At 39.8% G+C, this 24,149-nt stretch overlaps 1 protein-coding gene across 1 annotated transcript; it reads left to right on the top strand.

Moving 5' to 3' along the window:
- The first annotated feature begins 22,293 nt into the window (after window positions 1-22,293).
- On the top strand, window positions 22,294-23,190 carry LOC133821453 (peptidyl-prolyl cis-trans isomerase CYP19-4-like). Its single transcript, XM_062253742.1, has 4 exons — window positions 22,294-22,377; window positions 22,582-22,813; window positions 22,946-23,021; window positions 23,175-23,190. The coding sequence occupies exons 1-4, from the start codon at window positions 22,294-22,296 to the stop codon at window positions 23,188-23,190; spliced, it is 408 nt and encodes a 135-aa protein (XP_062109726.1).
- Window positions 23,191-24,149: the final 959 nt, after the last annotated feature.

The following is a 24,149-nucleotide window of genomic DNA, read 5'->3' as shown; positions in this document are numbered from 1 at the left end:
ATTTTAAATATTGTTGTAATTTAAATAAAATGTGAATAATAAAATATCCCGATTATGGGGGATATCATCTGTGCGATCCTAAGCCTATAAATACAAGGCTTATGGCATCAGAAAGGGATTTTTGAACTTCTGATCTGAATTTTCTAGAGAGAGAGAGTACTTGTATTTGAGAGAACTCTTGTATTCTTGTAATCTGCACTAAAGAAACTCAGTTGACTCAGGTTCATCTGATCTTGAGTGCAGGTCTATAATCACAACTCTAAGTGGATTAGGCTATTACCATCACAGTGGGGCTGAACCACTATAAAATCGTCTGTCATTTATTTTCTCTTGAAGGTTTTATCGTTTTTGACGTTCTCACGTCGTTGGCCAAAAACGCAGTCAACACCAGTGTTTTCTAAACTTTGGTGGACATATTCTTGGCATAACCTAGTATTCCACTGTAAAATTTGGTAACAAAAATAATGAACGGTTTAAGAGTTATTAAGTGCCAAATTTTGGAAAAAATAAGGACTTGAAAATAAGGTCATTTTTACCTCAATGTGTGGAAAATATTTTCACCAATAAAAAATGCTCCTTTTGACCTAAGATTTCACAAAGACCTAAATGGCATACCAAATATGGAATTCAGAAATTTTGGTAGCAACTAGGTAAGTAAATTTCAAGTTATGACCTAACAAAGTATGTAGTTAAAAGTGTGAAAAATGGGGTTTGCACACTTTGTGCAAAAATAAGATTTTTGAACTTAAGATAAAAGTACATTTTTGCATATTGCAAGATAAAAACTTGGCAAGTCTTAAAAACATTTTGACCTAAAATGCCACTTTGAGATTAGTGAGAATTATTTTTATTAAATAATTTTTATTCTTTCTAAAAATAAAAGATTTAATTTATTATTAAGTTGATAAATTAAAAGAAGGTTTAAAAGCCCTATATTTTGAGAAAATCATTAAGTAAATTATTTTTCTAGTAAGAAAACTTGATTAATTGACTTATGAGAATTAACAAGTCAAGACAAGAAATTATTAATGGTTTCTCATAATTAAGTTAAAATTAGGTGATTTTCTTAAAACCGTTTCCCCTAACGAAGTTTGGGTATGGACTTACTCGCTGAACACCATTTTCGAGGACATCGATACACCCCGTAGGTTTAGGGTAGGATTGGCAAGTTTATACCTGAGAGGCACAACTTTTCTTTGGTACCAGGAGAGGCACTCAAGGCCAGCCACTCCATACTGGACTACCTTCAGGATATCCATTGAGATGACCTTTGGACATCTGGGAAGGAGGTCAAGGTGGCATATAGACTTTGCGAGCTCTTTGCTGCACAGAACGCCCAGGCATATGCGGTAGAGGCAGCACAAAGACGAGCAGCAGCAAACCCAGTGGTCGTAGATGCCCCAGTTGTAGCTGAGAACCTGCCAGTGGAGGAAGTTGCTGATGACGAACTTGGCGATGGGGAAATTTCTTATGAGGAGCCGATGGACTAGACTGATGAAGATCCTGAGGAGGATTCTGAGGAAGATCTTGAGAAGGATCCTGAGGAAGATCTTGAGGAGGGCTCGGATATGGCCGCCGACAGCAACACCGAGTAGGTGTTAGGGGCTACATAGGTGTTAGAAACCCACCTACTTTTGAAATATATACCTACCTTGTGTATAATTAAGAGATTAAGCAATGATATAAGTCAGTTTTTTTAGGGCTAATTTTGTAAATCCCTTAGACTGGTCGACCCAAACTTTAAATGTTGTTGTATATGGTATAAGTTATGAAATAAAGTTGCTAACTTTTGTTAAAAAGTGTTGATTTCTTGTGGTGTTTGATATGGTTGGCGTGCTTAATTAGGATAATTATCTATCTGTGTTGTTATTAACTTCTCGTCCTTATACGCTTAGGAGCTTTTTGATTTGAAATCAAACAAATGGAAAGGACAAGTGCTCAAAGAGGAAGGGGTGTTGCTGGCCGAGGCGAGGCCACGCCAGCTGCTAGAGCTCAGAATGCGCCTGCCGCTAGAGCTCCAAACCAAGCTGCTAAAGTTTGCGAGAGAGCCGAGCAGATGAAAAATCTGCAAAGGTTAGTGGAGACATAGAGAGCCAAAATAGAAAGAGGGCAAAAGAGACAGGAGGACTCTGATGCCTACAAGCTGAAAGGTTTAACACCCTTTTGGGACGACTCCCCATGCCACCCAATAATGCTCAAAACAACGAAATACTGCCAGAAAACAATGAAGAACAGAACCCTGGCTCGCAGGTTGGCATTGAGCAACTAATACTTCCAGTAGAAGCACCAAGAGCTGCTCGAGCAAAATCTATATCAGAAAGGTTCGGCAACCATAATCCACCTATATTCGAGGGGAGCAGTGACCCATCAATGGCATAGGAATGGATCAGTATTTTGGAAAGGATCTTCGACTTCATTGGAACTACCGAGAGAGAGAATGTAGTTTCTGTGACCTATATGTTGAGAAAAGATGCCTGCATCTGGTGGGATGCAACCAAGAAAGGGCATAATGTTGTCGATATGGAATGACTAGAGTTCTTGACCTTGTTCAATGGCAAGTACTTTAGTAAGGCAGTGATAGAGCACAAATCGAATGAGTTTACTATTCTGAAGCAGGGAACGTTGAGTGTGCAGGACTATGTTCGAAAATTTGACCAGCTGTCTAGGTTCGCAAAGAACCAGGTGAATACTGAAGAAAATAAGACCTGGAGTTTTATGAAAGGCCTGCGTAGAGACATTGCTAGCTGTGTAGACACTAGTAGAACAGGCCGGGAGACGTATGCCGAAGCTGTGGAACGGGCTCTTCGCCAAGAGTCTTGGATCGTGTTAGACAAGCCAGAACCATAGAAGAACGAAGATAGGAGGTACACTCCCAACAACCCCGGACAGTGTCAGGCCAATCAGAATGGCCCAAGGGGAAAGTTCAACCTGAGGTTCGGCTAAAGCTTAGGGCGAACAAACAATCCAAGAGGGACAAGGCCGACTTTTGGGGGAAATAACAAAAGAAAAAGGTGACCTCCCAATCAGGCAATTGCTAGTCCCAACAAACAGCCGAGACGTGAGTTTGAACAATGGCCACTGTACAACAAGTGTAACCGACGCCATCAGGGTGAGTGTGGGGTATGTTATAATTGTGGAAAGCTAGGGCATTTTTCTAAAGATTGCCGAATGCCAGCCAAGGGCAACGAAAATGACTAGCAGAAATAAATTGGAGCTCTGCCTCGAGTTTATGCACTTACACAAAGTGACAAAGGATCTGGACCATCTGATATGGTGTTAGGTCAGATTTCTATCGCCCAACCTCGGCATATGCATTAATGGATAATGGTGCATCGCATTCTTTTGTATCTACTACCTTTGTGGAAAAATTAAATAGAAGGCCTGAGCCTATGCCTGTTATTTGTGGGGTATCCTTGCCTTTGGGAGAGGATATGCTAGTGTGGACATGGGTTAGAGCCGTACCAGTCTGGATTAAAGGTCGTGAGCTGACAAAATATCTGTTAGTCTTGGACCTACATGAATACGACATCATATTTTGGATGGATTGGTTAACCAGATATGGAGTCATTATCAATTGAAAGTGCCGAAAAGTGGTCTTCACCCCAGCGGGAGAAGAACCATTTGAGTTCAAGGGTACATCAAGAGAAAAGAAGTGCCCCATGATTTTTGCGATGAAGTTCAGAAAAATGTTGTTTGACGGATGCATCAGTTTTCTGGCAAACATAGTGGAAAAGGATAAAGAGACGAGTCACATGCTTCTGATGTATCGGTTGTGTGCAAGTTTCCCGACGTATTTCCTGAAGATCTCCTAGGGATTCCACCAGACCGAGAGATCGTGTTTAAGATAGAGCTAATTCTGGGAATTGCGTTGATCTAAAGACTCCTTATAGGATGGGGCCAGCTGAACTCAAGGATTTGTAATCGCATCTGCAATAGTTACTGGACAAGAAGTTCATAAGGCCAAGCCATTCTCTGTGGGGAGCCTTGATGTTATTCGTGAAGAAGAAAGACGGCTCGATGAGAATGTCCATTGACTATCAGGAGTTGAACAAAGTGAAGATCAAGAATCGATATCCATTTCCCAGGATTGATGATCATTTCGATCAACTACAAGAAGGGTCAGTATTTTCCAAAATAGACCTGCGATCAGGCTATCACCGGCTCAAGGTTTAGGAGAAGGATATACCAAAGATGACCTTCAGAATGCGCTACAGTCACTACGAGTTCTTAGTGATGTCATTTGGGTTATCCAATGCACCTGCAACATTCATGGATCTCATGAATCACGTATTTCGTGAGTATTTGGATAAGTTCGTGATCGTGTTCATTGATGATATTCTAATACACTCAAAAAGCCAAGAAGAGCATGCACGCATCTGGGACTGGTCCTTCAACGTCTGCAAGATGAAAAGCTTTACGCTAAGTTTTAAAAATGTGAATTCTGGCTAGAGAAAGTTAGTTTTCTAGGGAATATAGTGTCTTGAGATAGAATTTTGGTAGATCCTGCCAATATAGAAGCTGTTAAGCAGTGGAAACCTTCAAAAAATGCTCATGATGTTAGAAGTTTTCTTGGGTTAGTGGGATATTACCAGCAATTTGTGGAAGGATTCTCCAAAATAGTTGCGCCAATGACAGCCCTCACCCGCAAAAACATCAAGTATGAATGGACTGACAAGCGCAAGAAGAGTTTTTAGGAGCTGAAAATGAGATTGACGACTGCCCCAGTGCTGGCAATCCCTAATGGCACAGAGGGATATACTATTTATAGCAATGCCTTTGGCCGAGAATTGGGTGTAGTGCTGATGCAACACGGAAAAGTAATTTCTTATGCTTCTCGACAACTAAAAAATTACGAGAAGAATTATCCAACTCATGACTTGGAGCTAGCAGCGGCGGTTTCCGCACTGAAAATTGGGAGGAACTACTTGTACGGGATACACTATGAAATCTACACTGATCACAAAAGCCTGAAGTATTTCTTCACTTAGAAGGAATTGAATATGAGACAATGTCGATGGTTGGAGCTGTTCAACGACTATGAGTGCGACATTCTATACCACTCGGGAAAAGCAAATAAGGTGGCAGATGCATTGAGTCGACAGCCAAGTGCTTAAGTAATGATAGTGAAAGAGATTTCCCCGCAGTTATGAACCGACCTTGCTACCTTGGATTTAGAGATAGTAGTTAGTTAATTGACTAACCTCTCTATCGAGCCTTCAATTATGGAATCTAGAAAATTCGGGCAGTTAGTCGATCCTTGGGTTCAAGGACTGATGTACGATGTGAGGGAGGAGGGGCGACCAGGATTCCCTATCTTCGAAGTTGGAGTATTGGGGTTCAAGGGCAGAATATGTGTTCCGGACGATGACGAGATCAAGAAGCATATCTTTTTCTTTGGGACAAAATGCTCCTTATGCCATGCATCCGGGTACCACGAAAATGTACCAAGACTTGAAGAAGTACTTTTGGTGGCCTGGGATGAAAAAGGAGACAGCAAAATATGTGGCACACTGCTTGACTTGTCAGCAAACAAAGACCGAGCATCAATGGCTAGCCGGATTGTTGAAGCCCTTAGAAATTCGGGAATGGAAGTGGGAGATGGTCACTATGGAATTTGTCACAGGTCTATCAACCACTCCCAAGGGGCACGATGCCATTTGGGTTATCGTAGATAGCATGACTAAGTCTGCTCATTTCTTGCCGATCAAGGTAACTTATGGGGGACATAACCTAGCAGATATTTATAGTGCAGATATAATGATGCTGGATGGTGTACCCAACTCCATCATATCAGATCGCCATGTACGTTTCACCTCGGCATTCTGGGGTAGAATTCAAACAAGGTTGGGTACTAAACTGAAGTTCAGCACTTCTTTCCACCCGCAAACAGACGGTCAAAGCGAATGAATAATTCAGACCCTAGAAGATATGCTAAGAGCATGTGTGCTCGACTTTCAAGGGTCATGGAATGAGAAGCTTCCACTGATAGAGTTTGCTTACAATAATAGTTGTCATGATTCCATCAAGATGGCTCCATATGAGGCTTTGTACGGAAGGAAATATCGATCATCGATTCATTGGCACGAGACCAGTGAAATAAAGTTTCTTGGATCGGATGAGGTTGATCATATTACCGAGGACATCCAACAGATAAGGCAATGCTTGCAAACTTCTGTTGATCGACAATGCAAATATGCTGACCGACGCAAGAGACCCTTGGTGTTTGAAGTTGGCGATAATGTGTTGCTAAAGGTAGCTCCGCTACAAGGAGCTATGCGATTCCGGAAGAAAGGAAAGCTTAGCCCAAGGTTCGTTGGACCTTTCGAAATCATAGAGAGGATCGGGGAAGTAGCTTATCCTTTAGCTCTTCCGCCCGCCTTGTCTAAGGTGCATGACGTGTTTCATGTATCCTTGTTGAGAAAATACATGCGTGATCCCTTGAATGTACTCAGCTATGAGCAGCTGAGCATTGATCCTTAATTCGTCTATGAGGAGAAGCCGGTGATGATTCTAGACCGAAAGGAAAAAATGTTGAGGAACAAGATGGTTCAGTTGGTAGAGGTGCAGCGGTGTAACCATGGCATTGAAGAGGCAACCTGGGAAACATAAGACAAGATGATGGAGTTGTATCCTCATTTGTTTTAAGTTTCGAGGACGAAACCTGTATAAATTGTAGGTATTGTAACACCCTGCATTTCGGGTACCTTTAAACGACTCGGCACGAGATTTTTCCCCGAGTTAAGAATATTATTTTAAATAATATTATATTTGTTTCCATGAGTTATTGCTAGCCAAATTATGAATTTTGTGATTTAAAAGTCAAGATAAGACTTTCGGTCTTGGACCAACACAAAAACCCAAATCAAGTAAAAATCTCGGAAAATAAAATGAAAAACTATGGAAAATATATTTTGGGCATAAAAAATGTTCATAAAAATTAAAGTTTGGTAAAAAATAATAAACGGAAGAGGAAATGGAAATTTTAGGGCGTTTTGTGTTAAAATGCTTAATTTTACCGAATCGAGAATTTTATTCCATGAATGGACCTTAGGTTCAATTTTAATGTGTGATTAATTAAATTAAATGTGAGAGACATTTAATTTAATTATTATGTGTTAAGTTTTATTTTTTTTATTAAAAAAAATTTATATGAGTGAAAAAAGTTATAGAAAGTCATTTTGGATTTTTCTTCTTAGGAAATATTTATTAAACATTATAAAAAATAATAATAATAACAACATAAATAAAATAAATAGTGGCTGGCCATGTAAAGGAAATATATTGGGTGGACAAAATTGTTTTAGTTTTAATCCCCATTTAAATTAGGTTTAATGACATCAAGTGGTCATAGTAAAAACACTCAAGTGTTTTAGATTTTTTATTGTAGTCTAAACTCTTCCAACCCCCCAAAACTGACCCCCCCCCCCCCCCCCCCCCCCCCCCCCCTCCTCTCACAAATCACTCTCATCTTGTTAAAAAATTCTCTCTCAAGTTTTTTCTCTCTTTTCAACCATCAAGAAGACTAAGAAAGCTTCGAAGCTTAAGCTTTGGTCTAGGAAGAGTTCCCTAAGGTAAAGTTTTAAAAAAAACTTGACTTTTGTAAAGTTTTTAACCATAGGTCTTTCAATAGCTAACTATCTATGTTGTTGGGGGAGTTGGTTAAGGTTTTGAAAGAGTTTTGAAGGATTCAAAGCTAGTAGAAACATCAAAACCTAAAGCAAGAACAACAAGAGGTAAAAAATATACTATTTATTGTTGTTATTGTATGGTTTTTATTTTTAAGCATTATTTTGTATATTTAATGCTTAAAGTTACTTATTGGTGATGTAATAAAGCTATGGTAGTTGCTTTATAATTTTTATGATGCTCGTTTGTTGATATTTGGGACCAAAATCACTAAGGGTTTTGTTGAAACCCCTAAAAAAAATACAAGTTTTGAGTAGTGACTTCCAATGGGTCAAACATCCACTGTATACTGATTTTTTTTTAAAATAATTTGTACTGTGATGTTTTTGAGATGGAGTACATAAATCTGAGCTTTTGAAACACTAAAAAACGTTTACAAATGAGTGAGTTATGCTATTTCAAAATTTAGGTAAAAAACTATTTTTCTTTTGTATTCTTAAATTCGGGACCAAGTTTAGATAGCCAGTGTATAGGTCAAATGAAGCCGGTTTTCCTAAAATTTGGTGGACATATTCTTGGCACAACCTGGTATTCCACTGTAAAATTTGGTAACAAAATAATGAACAGTTTGAGAGTTATTAAGTACCAAAGTTTGGAAAAAATAAGGACTTGAAAATAAGGTCATTTTTACCTCAATGTTTGGAAAATATTTTCACCAATAAAAAATACTCCTTTTGACCTAAGATTTTAGAAAGACCTAAATGGCATACCAAATATAAAATTAAGAAATTTTGGTAGCAATTGGGTAAGTAAATTTCAAGTTATTACCTAACAAAGTATGTAATTAAAAATGTGACAAATGGGGTTTGCACACTTTGTGCAAAAATGAGATTTTGGAACTTAAGATAAAAGTACATTTTTGCATATTGTAAGATAAAATCTTGGTAAGTCTTAAAATCATTTTGACCTAAAATACCACTTTGAGATTAGTGAGAATTATTTTTATTCTTCTAAAAATAAAAGATTAATTAATTATTAAGTTGGTAAATTAAAAGAGGGTTTAAAGCCCTATATTTTGATAAAATAATTAAGTAAATTATTTTTCTAGTAAGAAAACTTGATTAATTGACTTAAGAGAATTAACTAGTCAAGATAAGAAATTATTAACGGTTTCTCCTAATTAAGTTAAAATTAGGCGATTTTCTTAAAACAATTTTTTGAGATTAAAACCTTTAGAAAAATAAAAGGAAAATTAAGATATTATTTTCTTGAAAAATAATTGAGGAATTTAATTAGTATTTTCTAGAATAATACATGCTCAAATCTTCTATATATTTAACCGACTTGTTGAAAGTATGGGTTAATAGCGATATTTCTAAAGAATAAGATTTTTAGCAGATTGTTGGAAAATACTATTGTGATACCTGAGCCTAAGTATCGAGATCATTTGATAGGTCTCCCCGAGACTTAGGGTTTAGTCTCAAATTTTTGAGTATGAATTTCTTGAATGGGTTTAAAAACCAAACAAGGATCATTAATCCTTACAAATGATTTTTAAAATGACCAAACTGCCCAAAATAATAATAATGAATTATGAAGTGCCATAATTAATTTGAGTATACTGTATGGATAATTATAGTATTGGCTAAGCATAACTGGACTATACATTTGAGGGTGAAATCTTGCTGAGAGCAAAGGACTCCAAGTAAGTCAACTTCTATTGTGTGGCTACAACATGTAATGACTATTGTATTGTATGTTAGTATAGAGACACATGCACATATATACACTGTCGTAGAAAGTTTGCATAGAGACGTTAGTCTAATAGGTGCTGATTCAGAAAATATGAATAGTTAATATCCGTCATATCTGAGACGGCTGATCCCCGTCACACTACTTGTTTGATTTTATTATGTCTGGTTCATTACCGTGACAAGTGGCCAAGAGGTGAGGATTGCTGGTTTAAACCTAGAGGCGCCAAAATGAATGGGACCTAGGGGCCCTCATGCTTACTTAATCATTGAACGATTAGAGCCCGAGCAAGTGCTCTGATAAGTGATTCCTGGATAGTAGCTGTGAATATTGGCCATTCAGTGAGAGTGCCTAGAGATACTAGGGGTTGCCAAGTTTGAGTGAGGTTGAACACCCTAGGGGCAACTGCTCACCAGCACCAGTGATTAACATAGAAGTCTCTGTAAACTCGTGTAACTTTGATTACACTCGTGAATAGTAGCAATGCCCTAGGTAACTTGATGGTTACCCTTGTGAGGGATTTAATCTTGTATAAGTAGCGATGCCCTAGGTAACTTGATAGTTACCCTTGATGGGGATATTTGTTGGCTAGATCTTAGTGTTGAGACTCGATGCTCTCTTACATATTAGCAATTATGCTGGAGGGCATGATACGCCCGAATTGTTGGAAATTGTTGGGCGTTGGTCTCGAATTGTATTGTGATATATTATATCTGCTTGCTCTGGGATTTTCTGAGTGCATGGATTTATTTATTTATATGAAATAGTTTGCCATTGGTTATCAGGCATAAACATAAGTTTGTCATGACACTTTTGCGTTCTTGAAATTGATTGCATAGAGTTTGGATGGATCTGAAACCCTAATAATTGCGAGTTATTGTAATCTGGGGACAGTAACTTGGTCAGTGACCACCTGTCTTCACTGCGTGCTTTTGTTTCAAAGTTGAACTTACTAAGCATTTTCGCTTACCTAGTTGTTTCCTATTGTAGGTAAGAACAAGGGCAAGGCAGAGCAGTGAGCGCTAGAGTCTACCTTGTGAATGTACATGTGGACCAACCTTTTGGGAAGCCGTTTTGTTTTTTTGGAAATGTTGTGTTATTTTCATAAACTAGGCTCACTTTGCTCTTTATAAACTATGTTTCTATTAAATGTTAAGTATGGCCATACGACTTTTAAAAAGTTTTTTTTATACGGGTTTTTGAGACATTTTGTTAAATGAAAACGTTTATATTTTCGCATTATCGAGTCTTGAAAATCTGGGTCGTTACATGAACACTATGATGAACACCAACAACCCAATAGTGAGCTTCTATTTTCTGCTTCCACAAAAAAAAAACAAAAACCAAAGTTAGTAAATGAAAACCAAATCTGAAATTTACACACACATATATAAATTTGAAATAAAAAATGTTGACGCAGTTTTTCACCAACAATGGATTAAGAAATCTGAAAATAGAGAGATTAGGCTTTTTCTAAAGCATAACTAGAAAAAATTAAAACGTATTAAGATCACCCACACTTTTTACGTGGATTAGTGGTTAAAATCGACATAGTCCACGAGGCACTGTTATTAATCAGTTTGTTTCTCACCGTGAAATCGTCAGTCACAATTTCACCAGAGTTTCAATATAAAAAAATTTCTCCCTTGTATTTATAGGGAGTTTTGGGTAACCGTGCGTAAACATGGTAACATACATTTTTGGGCAACATTCCATTTACATAAATTCATTAACGCGTATTGATTTTATGCCCCCAATATTGGGTAATAAATAAAAAATAATATATTCACATTAATGAGTCTATAAGGAATATCTGAGTCTTTTGGGATCCTTCACTGTACGTCATGACTAGGCTTCCGCGAGCTGAACACTTCCTTCGAGCTAGATGTCGAAGAACTAACCTAAACTGACACGGGTCATGTTTAGAGTTTCACGAAGGTGATCTGGCCATCTCGCATCTTGAACTAAGTTGTTGGTGCAAGTGACAATCTGGAGACTATCTGGTTATCGAAGCTATCAAGTTTGACTCGAGCTACTCATTCTAGAGTTAGCTACATGTTCTATCTGTATTCTTTCTTCATACCCTTGTCTGCTAGCTGTGCACCTAGCTGAGTAATTCAGTTCGTATTTATTTTGGGATACAACATTTTCCCACCAAGCTCCTGCTCGTGCATGACTTCACTTATGGCATGAATTGTAGGGGATTTTAGGCTTCTATTATGTGAAAATGTGCCTACCCAATCACTCGAGTACGAGACACGTGTCGGTCTATAACAACTGTCTTGTCAACTTTTTGTCATCGCTTGGCTTATTTAATTCTGGGCCTTGCATCTTAAACTGATCTAATCGTGTGGCCTAGAACGGTTCCCAAAGTTTACGTATAAATAGGAGAACTAGACCTGAACCTTACCACCTGTGCATTAAAAAAAATCCCTCTTCTTTCTTCTCAAAATACTTTCAGAGCTTTTTGCATTCCCTCATTTTCCAGAAGCATCCAGGTTGTTACCTCTGGTGTTGCTATCATTTCCTCGACTAAGAAATCAAATTGTAAGTATCTTTATTTCTGGTATAAATTTAATCTTCTTATTTTTCAATAAGTTTTATGAAGTTTTCCAGTATATTTTCTTACTTCGGTTGTGTTTGAGTTTAGTATGGGTTTTTGTTTGGCCAAAAATAATAGCACTAGGTCTGATTAGAAATAATGCACAAAAAGAAACGGGTGATTTTCAGGGTTTGAAAGAGAATCGTCTGAGTATGTGAATGTAAAGATTTGATGGTTTTTAGGTTCAGTTTTTGGTATCTTAAGGGTTACGGTTTCTCGAGTAGTTTTGCATTAAACCACTTTCCAAAAAGGTGTTGGGTCTGACATGCGAATCTCGAAGTATCAGGGGTTTCCCGAGGTTACAGCATGTTGTCATTGACCACGCGTGTGCGCATGCGTTGGCGCTAGGGGAAATATTAGCTCGTATATATTGTAGGTCGAATAGATCGAATCCACAACCTCAGGTTGCCATACCTTATCATCGTAGCAAGGTTTTATCTTAGGTCACCTCTAACAAGCCGTTTTGTTGCCAGGTGAACTAAATTATGGCTAACTAGAAGAAGTTAGTGGCTAGATCGTCTTCCCAAAGTAAGAATAAGGGAAAGCAGATTGCATCCGAGACCACTATTCCTCATTTCGGCACAGAAGTGGATAGGGAGATCATGGTTGACCCCAATGCCTTCTTTGAGGATGAGCATATCGAATCCTGGATAAAGACTCAGGGCAAGGTGAATAAAATTTTACCGAGTCACGGGATCGATCTGGGGTCCGTGGGTCTTGTTTCCCACCCTTCGCTGGAGGGAGAGCGGAGTTGCACTCTACTTCAGGACGCTTATGGGCTTGGAGTGATGAGCAGCTGAAGGCAGGTTCCTTTCTCCCCTTAGACCAGTATTTTGTAAAAAATTTATACCACGTCAAACTGGGCATCGTTCTAGCTCCCCCTGAATTCGTACCGAAATTTGGCAGGGCTAAAATATATATTTTTGAAGCACGAGTGGGAGGTACCCACTCGTGCCAATATCATCTACTTCTATTTCCTCAAAGCCAATCAAGATTCAAAGGGACGAGGTGATGGCTTCTACTACCTCACCAGATTTCCCAGCACAACCTCCATCATCGACCTCCCCAGCCACCTGAAAGACTACAAGGATCAATTATTTATGTCTAACGGGTTCAAGAACTACACCCATCAATATTTCAACCGTCCTCGTAACTTTCTCAACTCCTGGAACCTTGTACTTGAATTCCTTCTAAACCAAGTTTAAACATATTCTGATCGAGTTATTACCTTGTGAAACTACGCATAAGAGAATGCGGTGGTCAGAGACCCTTGGAGGTCAATATGAGACTCTAGCTCGTATTCTTGCCAATGAGAAAGAGTTCCAGATGGTGGTGAATGATGCCACCATGGTGGCCTGCAAGCTAATTCAAAAAGATTAGACATTGGCCATCAGAGCTAAAGGCCTCCTCCCCAAGCTCCCTCCTCTCCAGGAACTCATCCCAGCCGTTGAAGAAGTTGATGAAGAGGAGGAGGTCGCGCAGTGGTGTGAAAAAGAAAGAGGTTCCTAAAGAGGGGCAAATCCTGACCAAGGTTGAGATGAATCGGGGATAGTACCTGGCACCTTTGTCCATGGTAACCCATATAGAGAAATGCACCAAGCTGCTGCCAGCTTTAGGTTAGTCCGATTCAACCCAAGGCAGCTCGTGAGTTGACACCCAGTTAATCCGGACCTGAATGTGACCCTCCTTTAGTGTGTGGACAAATTATTCGTACACCATGATCATAGCTACCCCAAATGTACTGTAGTGGTAGATAATACTGTTCGCTTTAGGTCCACTATTTTTTAGGAATACGATACAAACCTTTTTTCATGGCCTTCACTATGTCATGGTGTTTTTACTATGGGTATTAGGCAGGCCGAGAAAAATTCTATTCTAGATGAAGAGCCTTAACCCTATAGGTCCCAAAAAGTAATATTACTAGAGTCTCCGACTCCGATAATCGAAGAGTTAGAGGTTTTACCCAGCCGGGTTCATAATCCAGACCAGATCATAGTAACTTCCTCCTCAAGTTTGAAGGGTAGGGCTTTTGTACTATTACTCTTTGCTTTGAGTTATCTTGATTAATCGTTTTTTGGATCTGAATTTTTTGCTCGCCCTTTTGCATATGATGAAATGAATCTTAAGGAGGCCCTCAAGACCAAACAACAAGTAAAGAGGTCGATGGTTTTGAAGAAGTCACTCGCGGAGCTGGGACCGCTACCAGTCTCCTGCAAAAGATAAGGGTGCTAGCTCCACCTAGAAGAAGCAATAGCCTCAGCCCTCTGTACTCATGAACCTGTTGGCTCCTCCACCAGCTCCTTGTGACCCCACTCCTGTCACACAGATTTCCCAAACCGAAGCTTTGATAATCACCTTTCTAGCTCCCCTCCTTGGGATGGAGGAATATCCAGAGCCCCTGCGCGGCTCATATAAGGAAATTGCAAGCCACATGATGAAGCACGCGAGTGTTGTCACTGTCAAATAGTTGTCGGCTATCAAGTCGTGACCTTCAACGATTGTCCCTGACTCTACTTAGGGATGAATCTGATGGTAAGTACTATTCTGATCATCTTCTTCTAGTCCCATGCCTTCAAAAACTAACCCCTCATTATCCTTAGTTTGTAGTCTTGCAAGGCTCAGATCCGTGGCATCGCTCAGGTCTAAGCTGAGGTTGACGAGGCTAGGACCGCCTTGGGGGAGGCGCAGGTTGCCTTGGAAGAAGCCAACGCCACGAGGGAATCCCTGAATAAGTCCAATATTGCCTTAAAGACCTCGTAAGAGAATGAGAGAGTTGCCAAAGCCCAAGCCTTGCAAGTGATTCGACACCGGGACCAACTTCAACTCGAGGTTAACGATCTTAAGGAGAAGCTCGAGGAGGTCGACAGTCTCAAGCAAAGGGTTGCGGAGGTCGAGGCCAAAGCCAAAGAGGATGTTGTTGAAGTGGAGAACTCTTTAGAAGAAATTTTTTATTGGGTCTGGGCGTATAACCAGGAAGGGGACTTCTCATTCCTGGATGCGGAAGTTTAGGGGCGCTACCTTGCCAAATTCCAAGACCAGTTATCAAAGGAGCCCGTGGACACAGCCAAGGCTTCCGGAGCTGATGGAGAGGTCGAGGAGGAAGAGGTATCATCCCACATGCAAGTCACCAGAGCTCAGGGATATAGGGGGACTTCTCCTATAGATGTATATATTTTTTTAATTAGTTTATTTTAGGCCTGAAGCCTTTTGTTTGTAGGCTTTTTAGGTTGAGACAATTACTAATAGAGTTATTCATATACTTGTGCTAATATATGTTCATTAATTTATGATCTTTTTATGTTCCCCTTCATCTATTATCTTTTCAGGTTTATGAACCTTAAGTCCTTGTACATTTGCATAGTCATATGGGTAACCTTTAGATCGAGATGAGTGCTTGATGAATCAACCAGTTAATTTTGGTCAATGATCTGGTTATAACCAAGAAGTTTGTTCGCCTAATAGCGTTATACCTATTAGGAATTAGGCCTCAGACCTGGTTATATCCAGGAGTTTGTTCGCCTAATAGCTTTATACCTGTTAGGAATCAGGCCTCAGACCTGATTATATCCAAGATTTCCTAGTTGAATTCTAGGTTTTGTTTCTTTGAATTTTATTTAACTTAGTTCGTATTTGGAATTTCTTTGAAAATTCTAACTTTAAAAAGCCGTAGAATAATCAATTTTCCAAATTCTAAGTTTCAAATTCACAAATTCACTCTTCGAGGGTTATATGCCCCCCAAGCGATCAAAATTTATTAATATTCTAGGTTGCTTTTACGAAATGAGCACGTGATGCATCACAAGAATAAGATAAAAATATTGGTTCTACATTTAAATTACGTAGGGATCTAGTGCTATTAAAATAGAATGGCTTTTATAAATGAGCCTTACATGGAAAAATACTAAAAAACATTAAAAATAAACAAACTCATCCTATTACTGATAGTATTTTTTGAGATGTAGAGCATTCCAGGTTCATGGGACCAACTCTCCACTTAACCAATCTAGCTTGAAGGTTTCTTCACGTATAATTTCCATGATCTGGTATGGCCCTTCCAAGTTTGGTCCCATCACCATTCATAGCACCATTCATAGCACTAAGTCACACAGTCCAAGTCTCTTTAGCTTCGAGTTAAAGTAACGACTAAATCTCTGCTGATAATGGGCGAGCTGTAATTGTGACTCCTCCAGTTTTTCCTCTATCAAGTCCAGAGATGCATTGAGAATGTCGTAGTTTCTATCTTGATCGAAGGTGTTCTGCCTATGTGACATCACTAGTGCTTCAATTGGGAGCATAGTTTCATTTCCAAAGGTTATAGAGAAGGGAGTGTGCTCTGCGGAGGTGCGATGTGAGATTCCATAGGCCCAAAGTTCTTGCGAGAGCTGCTCAGGCCAAAGTCCCTTAGCTTCATCTAGTGGTTTCTTTAAACTCGCCTTTGGGGTTTTATTTACATCCTCGACCTGCCCATTAGCTTGTGGATATGCCACTAAAGAAAAACTCTTGGTTATGCCAAGGATCCCAAAACGCCATATGATGTTCTTTATGATGAAATCCAGGACTTTCTTCGAGGTTATGGTTTCCAGAGGCATGCCCTCAACCCACTTCGTAAAGTAGTCAATGGCGACAACTGCATAGCGAACTCCTCCTTTTCCTACTGGTAGTGAACCAATCAGGTCAATCTCCCATACTGCGAATGGCCAGGGCAATGAAATCACGGTTAGCTCCATGGAAGCCGCTCGAGCAATTGTGGCAAAGCGTTGTCACTTATCACATTTTTGGACTTAGGCCAAAAATATCCCTGCTCAATATCCTTAGAGCCAGATTTTTCCCCCTAGTGTGGTCTCCATAGAATCCTTCATGTATCTCATGTAGGATAGTTTGTACTTCCTCGGGCAGAACACACTGTAGGAGGGGTAGCGAATGCCCTCATTGGTAGAGAATCCCTCCACCATAACATACCTTGGGACTTGATATAATAATTTCCATGTGTCCTTTCAGTCATTTGGTAGTTTACTGGTTGTGAGGTATTCCACTAGGTGGTTATCTAGGTTGGTTTTGTGTCAATCACTCTGACCACAACCATTTTTCCTTTATGCTTGGTTGTTCTAAGAAATCTACTGGGACTAAGTTTAACATATATGCCTCTTTGGTGGTGGCAAGTCGTGTTAAAGCATTAGCATTGGAATTCTACTTGCAGGGTACATTCTCAATGGAGTAGAACTCAAACTTAGACAACTCATCTTTAACCTTAGCTAGATAATCTGCCATTTTGATACCTCGAGCTTGATACTCCCCCAACTTGATACTCCCCCAATATCTGATTAACCATGAGATGAGAATCACTATAACTTTGGAGCGCCTTTTCTTTTAGTTCTTTTGTAACCCGTATTCTTGCCAATAAAGCTTCGTACTCTGCTTCATTGTTGGATGCTTGAATCTGAACCTTGGGGTTGTATGGAATCTATGTCCCTCAGTTGAGATCAGAATTATCCCAGCTCCAGATCCATTTTCGTTAGATAATCCACCAACGAAGAGTTTCCACAACTCTTGCACTGGTGCTCTCATTGGCTCATCCTGAAAAACCTGTGCATTCTGCCACAAAATCAGTGACCACCTGACTCTTGATTGCTATGCATGGCTTATATAATATCTCAAGCTGACTAAGTTCGGTGGCCACTTAAGAAAATGTCTCGATGTTTCAAGTTTTTGCAAGACCTGACTTTAAGGTTGATCGATTAAGATGTGGATGGTGTGGGACTGGAAATACAATATGAATTTTCTCGAGGCCAAGATCAAGTAGAATGTGAGTTTTTCTATTAAAGGGTATCTGGATTTAGCTTCCAGAAGGCTTTTACACATGTAGTACACCGGCTTTTGCTCTCGATTTTCTTCTCGAACTAATATGGTGCTGACCGCATTTTTTTGTCACAGCTAGGAATAAGAACAAACATTCTCCAACCACTAGTTTTGATAATATAGTGGGTACAACCAGGTGAGTTTTCAGATTCTGAAATGTCTGCTCTCATTCATCAATCCATTCTAACTTTTTCTTTCGCCTGAGCAAGTTGAAGAACTGGAGAAACTTGTTAGTTGATTTTGAAACGAAGCAGTTTGGGGCTACCACCTTTCTAGTTAAGCTCTTTACTTCCTTATACGATCTAGGCGAAAAAATTTCTAGTAACGACCTAATCTTTTCCCCCTTGTGTTGACTATGAAGCCCAAAAAATTTCCTGAGGAAACCCCAAAGGTGCACTTCTGGGGAGTTAGCTTTATGTCATATTTCCTTAGCACACAAAAACATTCTTCAAGGTTAGTTACATGGTTACTCGCAGTCTTTGATTTAAGGAGCATATCATCAACATACACTTTCATGTTTTTCTCGATCTGGTTAACGAACATTTTGTTGACCTACTAAGTGTACGTTGCTCTAGCATTCTTCAGTCTTAATGGCATAACCTTGTAGTAGTATATGTTATGCTCAGTCATGAATCTAGTGTGCTCTTGGTATGCAGAGTTCATCACGATTCAGTTATATCCATAATATGCGTCCATGAAAGACATGAGCTCATGATCAGCTGTTGCGTCTACCAACTGATTGATTCGAGGTCGTGGAATAAATTCCTTAGGACATGCCTTATTGAGGTCGGAGAAGTCAATGCAAGTTCTCCATTTTCCATTGGGCTTTGGGACCAAAATAGGGTTAGCAATCCAGGTTGAATATTTTGCCTCCCTCATGAATCCACACTTAAGTAAGCGAGCTTCTACTTCTTCTAAAGCTTCTAATCGCTCCTTCCCTAAAAGCCTTTATTTTTGTACCTTTGCATGCTCATTCCTGTCTAGATTCAGAGTATGCATTATAACATATGGATTGATTCCCACCATATCTTCATGTGGCCAAGCGAAGACGTCTAGGTTATTTCTCAAAAACTTGACCAACTCCTTCATTTTAGTTCCAAGATTCTTTCCAACCTTTACCACCCTTGAAGGTACTTTTTGGTCGATACTGATTTCCTCAAGCTCCTCCAATGCTTGGAGCTTAGACCTGTCTTCACCTAATCTCGGATCAATGTCATCTTGTTGGGTGACCTCGTTATCATTTTCCTGAGGATCTTCCACCCCATGGGCAATTTCCATTATCCAAGGCTCCTCATCCCCCTTAACGATGACAATCATTTGCTGCCCGGGTTGTGATTTTCGCTTCATGGAAATGTTATAGCATTCTATGTCAGTGAGCTGATCTCCTCTTACAATACATATACCTGAGGTCGAGGGGAACTTCATTGCTAGGTGTCAGATTGAGGATATCCTCAAAAGTAATCAGCGTGGGTCGTCCCAAAATTCTGTTGTATGCAGTTGGATAATCGATTACGACAAACTCAAGTAATTTAGCAATAACTCGCACATCATCTCCCTGTGTCACTACGAGCCCAATCGTCCCTATGGTTGTTGTTTCTTCTCCTGAGAATCCGTATATTGTCATCGAGGTCACCTTAAGATCGGCTATAGACAACCCCATCGTTTCTAGGGTTGACCTGAATAGCACATTTATAGAGCTTCCAATATAAATAAATATTCTCTGTATTCTTCGATTGGCGAGCTGAACGGTTATCACCAGTAGATCATTATGCGAGAACTAAACGTGGCTAGTGTCCTCTTCCATGAAACTGTTTGGTTGTTTCTCCAACCACTGTTTGATAACTTTTTCTTCAGAATGAACTCAGTGCCATTGTGGATATTTTAACTCCTGTATGTACCTTTTTTGGGTCCCATTACTTGTGCTCGCCAAATGAGGTTCTCTGACAATAGTGGGTATGTCCCTCCCTTCTATAGGAGGGGGGACGATTTGATTCCCCTGATCTGGTTGATCCTGGTGTTGACTGATCAGATTTTCCAGAGCTGGATGAATATTTTGCCCGACTGGCTGATTAGGAACTACTCTATTTTGGGAATATTGGAGTAACGGTCCAGCCCATATGAGAGCCTTGATCTCGTCTTTTAGGTGACGACAATCATCAGTGTTGTGGCCGATGTCGTTGTGATATTGACAGAGTTTGGCAGGGTCTCTCTTCGCCCTCTGGTGCCTCAAGGGCTTTGGTTTCTTACATGAAAGGCGATTAGAGTTTGCAAGGAAGACACATGATCGTGTATCTGTCAGATCGATATAGGTGGTGTAGATGGACTTGTAATTTTAACTAGTATTATATTTTTTGGTGCCATTCTTAGTCCCCTTTCGCTTATTGCTCCTTGCCTTGTTATTCTGGGTAGTAGGGTAAGTCGTAGTTGCAACATACGCCATTGCTCCAGCGCATTGTACAGGGGTTTGGTAAGTTCCTACGATAGCAGCTTGTGCCTCCTCCAGAGTTATCCATTCGTGAGCCCAAGCCATAATTCATCTACACTCTTTACTCCTTTCTATTGAAGTTCTTTCCATAAATCACCTCCTACTGTGATCCTTGTCCTCATAGCCATGAGCTCCCTAGCTCGTGCTGTTGCACTGGTGAACCATTTCAAATATGCCTTCAAGGACTCATCGAGTTGTTGTTTAATTTTACCCAACGAATCAGCTTCAACATGAGCTTCCTTCACAGCTCAAAATTGTTTCTTAAACTCAAAAGATAGTTTTTTCCACGAGGTGATTGAATGTTTCTTGTACTTATTGAACCACAACCTGGCTGTTCCAGTCAGTGTTGCGGGGAACAAGATATATATTAAGTCGAACCTGATGTTGTGGGCCATCATTAATGTGCTGAAGGTCCTGAGGTGATTGTATGGGTTAGTGTTTCCATCATATGAGGGCAGGGTTGGCATCCTAAAGCCAATAGGATACGGAGCTATCGCAATGTTTGGAGCAAAAGGCTCGAGCTCCTCATCGGAATCACAATCATCGTCTCCCTTCCATATAGGAGTTTCTTCATCTGTTCTTCCATTAAGGCCAGTCGCTCAAGGGTTGTATCCTTGGTCTCTAGGTTATTTGGGAGCTGATTATCAGCCCCCATCCTATTGTACGCATTAGATGGACTATTTTCCCTCCAAGCTTGAGCTAGGTTTAGTTGGACATTACGATTGTCGTGTACAATAGATGGATCTCCCTCAGGCTGAGTATAACTCAAATCTTCATCTCGAGGTGGATATCCTCTTCGAGAGTTCAAATGATCACGCAGGTTGGAATGTGGGTTGGATCAAAGGATTTTGTATGGAGCTCAAGTGATTCCTTAGATCGGTCTCATGCTTTCCTCCGTGTTGGCTCTCTGTCCAGTAGCTTCCATTACCAAAGATTACAACTCATGGCTGGGATCGAGGACCTGGATTATTAGCGCGAGGACATGGGATATAAATGCCCTCAGAGGGGGGAGGACTTCTCCTGCCATCCCCTCGAGCTGGAGCATTCCTCTGTGGGTGAAGTGGCATTGGATGTCGATTTGGTGATGAAGGTTGTCTTATTGTTGAAGCTATCCTTGTTCCATCGGGGCGCCCTACATTAGCTCGCTCTTGGTCTACTCTAACTTCTCGGGTTGGACGCACGACAAATTCATTTCTCCGTGTCAGAGGCTCTGGCCGTGGCACAGATGTATTTGTTGGGATGACTCGCTTCCTAAAACCTGTCCAAGTTTGCCCCAGTTTGGCCAGGATGGTTCCTAGGATTGTGAGTTAAACGATCATTCCTGAAAAATTTTGTAGGCTGAGCATTCTGTGGGGTCCATTCCAAAGATAGAGAACTCGGGGTCGTAATCCAAATAGACCGACTAAAATGAGGTCGATGATTCCTATGAGTATTATTAGGTTGAGTATTCCACTAGATCTGCTCTGAAGGTATGGAGCTTAGAGTTGCAGTTCTGACCGTGCAGCTAAGATTGGGTCGATTATTCCTGTGGGGCCTATGGGATCCACTTTTCCTCTTTCCATCGTTAACATCGGTTGTAGGAGGGGGTAATCGAGCCAAGATCTCCTCAATTTACTTATTAGCCTAGGCAAGATGGCTCCATAACTCGGCATTTTCACTACACCAAAAATCCCTTTTTGCAACGCATAAGTATAACAGTATTGCAAAAGTATTATAATATATAAAAATAAAGGTGACATACTAAAATACCTAAAATGAATAGCCCAAAATAGGAAAAAATAAGCGTAAAATGAATTATTGTTTCCCAAAACAAAATATCTCAAATGAAAACCCTATCTCTTTCCTTTCCAAGCCGTTCTCCCCTCTCACTCTTCCCCGATCCCTCTCCTTCTCTCTCTCTCTCTCCTGCTTGAAACATCAGCAGCTGTGGGGGCTTCAACTATGACGTGAGGGGCTATATGAGGCTTCAACAATGGTGGAGGTCGATGGGGCTGACAGAGGCTCAGCGGAACTGCTGGAGGCTCGACGACGCGAACTCGGAGACTCGTTGGTGCAGGTAATGATCTCTCTCTCTCTCTCTATCTCTCTCTCTCTCGTTCTGTTATATAGTTGACGTTGACTGGGTTGCGCAGGCTGGAGATGGTGGTGCGACGGGGTGCCATGGGTGTTCATTTCCTGGTTTATGTATTTTTTTTATTATTGTAAAGAAATGTATTTATGTCTTTTTGTTTAAATGGTTCTCGTATCTTGCTCTGTGCAGTCAACTTCAATATTGTTAATTTCGAGTTTGATTAGCCGTGTCATTTCAGGGGAGAAAGGAACTAGGAAGAGCAGAAAGCCTCTCCACTACAAAGGGAGTTCATTCCACAGAATTATTCCTAGCTTTATGATTCAGGGAGGAAATTTTACTCTTAACAATGGACGAGGTGGAGAATCGATTTATGGTGCTAAATTTGCAGATGAAAATTTCAAACTAAAACAGATTGGACCAGGCAAGTTGAAAAGGCCTTCTCCTTGACCGATTTCTTCTTGTATTCTAAAATGGTGATTGTTCAAAAGATAACCCAAAACCTCAGGAACTTCTTATTATCATTACTAAAATTTCTCTTTATGTTCACCATTAGGAATTATATCAATGGCAAATGCTGGACTAGACACTAATGGTTCCCAATTCTTCATTACTACTGTCAAGACCAACTGGTAAGTGGTAACTAACTGTGTTTATAATTGTTAGAGCATCGTGTTTTGGCTCCAAACAGAGTGAACACCAAGAGACCTTGATCGAAGTAGTATAGAGCTACCAGTTTCGGTAGTCTTTCTTTTCAGTTTATTCTTATATCTTTGGTATTTTAGGGCTCTTTTGTTGTAGCTTCTGTTTTATTTTCAATAGGGATAGTCAGTAATATTTCTTATTGTATCATTAATACTTGGTTTGTTGTGACCAAAAACTTTTCTAATTATCATCTTGATACTAAGTTGAAATTTACTAGGTTTCCTTTCCATTATCCTAATCAATGTTCACCACTTTTTTTTTTTTAATTTGTTTTGGTTGCTTTAGGTAGAGAATGTATAGGATTAAGAGTGTATGGGTTCTGAGAAAAGTTACCCGTTTAATGGGTGGAGAATGTACATGCTCGTTATTAGTAAAATTATAGTTAGAAGAGGAGGTGTACACTGGATTTTATGTTAAAGGTTATTATAAGGTTTAGCCCTGGACTGTCTAATTTGACATCTTTTAGAAGCTAGTTTTGGTACATGTCATGCTTATTACACTGTTTCCCTGAGTTTTGATCAGTGCCCAAAAATTCCGGGAAAAACCAAAGTTCCAAATTCGGTGAAGTGACCATGATTCTAAATATTTAGTGAGTCATGAAAACTTGTATTGTTTGATTGTGTTCGAAGAATTTGCTGGGTGTGGCCAAATTGTTCTTACTAATTATTACAGACTTCTTGGTGCATGCATGGGAGATAACAAAGCAAGTAACAATGATAGCAAGGCAATGGAGGAAAAAACCAAACATAATACCCCTTCAACAGAGTATAAGATGCCTCTTGTTTGTATCGACTTAGAAATGACTGGTAAGTACTAATTCTGTTGTTTGATCGCTATGAAAGAATGCCTAGTTTTTTTTGTATTCTTTCAATGTGCTTGTAGTTTGTGCTTCATGTAATTTTTAAGTTTTTAGACTATATTTACTAGTTATTTATATTTCTTAGTCTATTTGTGTGCTACTTGTAACCAGTACCAACCACTACATGCATCATTGGTTCTCCGCTGCTCTGCAGCTGGATTTTATTGTTGAGGGAAAGAATAAAATCTAGTTGCAA

Source organism: Humulus lupulus, chromosome 1 (assembly GCF_963169125.1).
Source record: "Humulus lupulus chromosome 1, drHumLupu1.1, whole genome shotgun sequence".
Lineage (NCBI taxonomy): Eukaryota > Viridiplantae > Streptophyta > Magnoliopsida > Rosales > Cannabaceae > Humulus > Humulus lupulus.
The sequence above is the reverse complement of the archived record's forward strand: the minus strand, read 5'-3'. Positions and strand labels throughout refer to the sequence as shown.

Bases quoted from the DNA above. Each gene is read 5' to 3' on its own strand.
- LOC133821453 (XM_062253742.1), top strand. From the start codon at position 22,294: ATGGTGGAGGTCGATGGGGCTGACAGAGGCTCAGCGGAACTGCTGGAG. The intron at 22,378-22,581 runs GTAATGATCTCT...TGCTCTGTGCAG, and splicing joins TCGGAGACTCGTTGGTGCAG to TCAACTTCAATATTGTTAAT. The intron at 22,814-22,945 runs GCAAGTTGAAAA...GTTCACCATTAG, and splicing joins ACTAAAACAGATTGGACCAG to GAATTATATCAATGGCAAAT.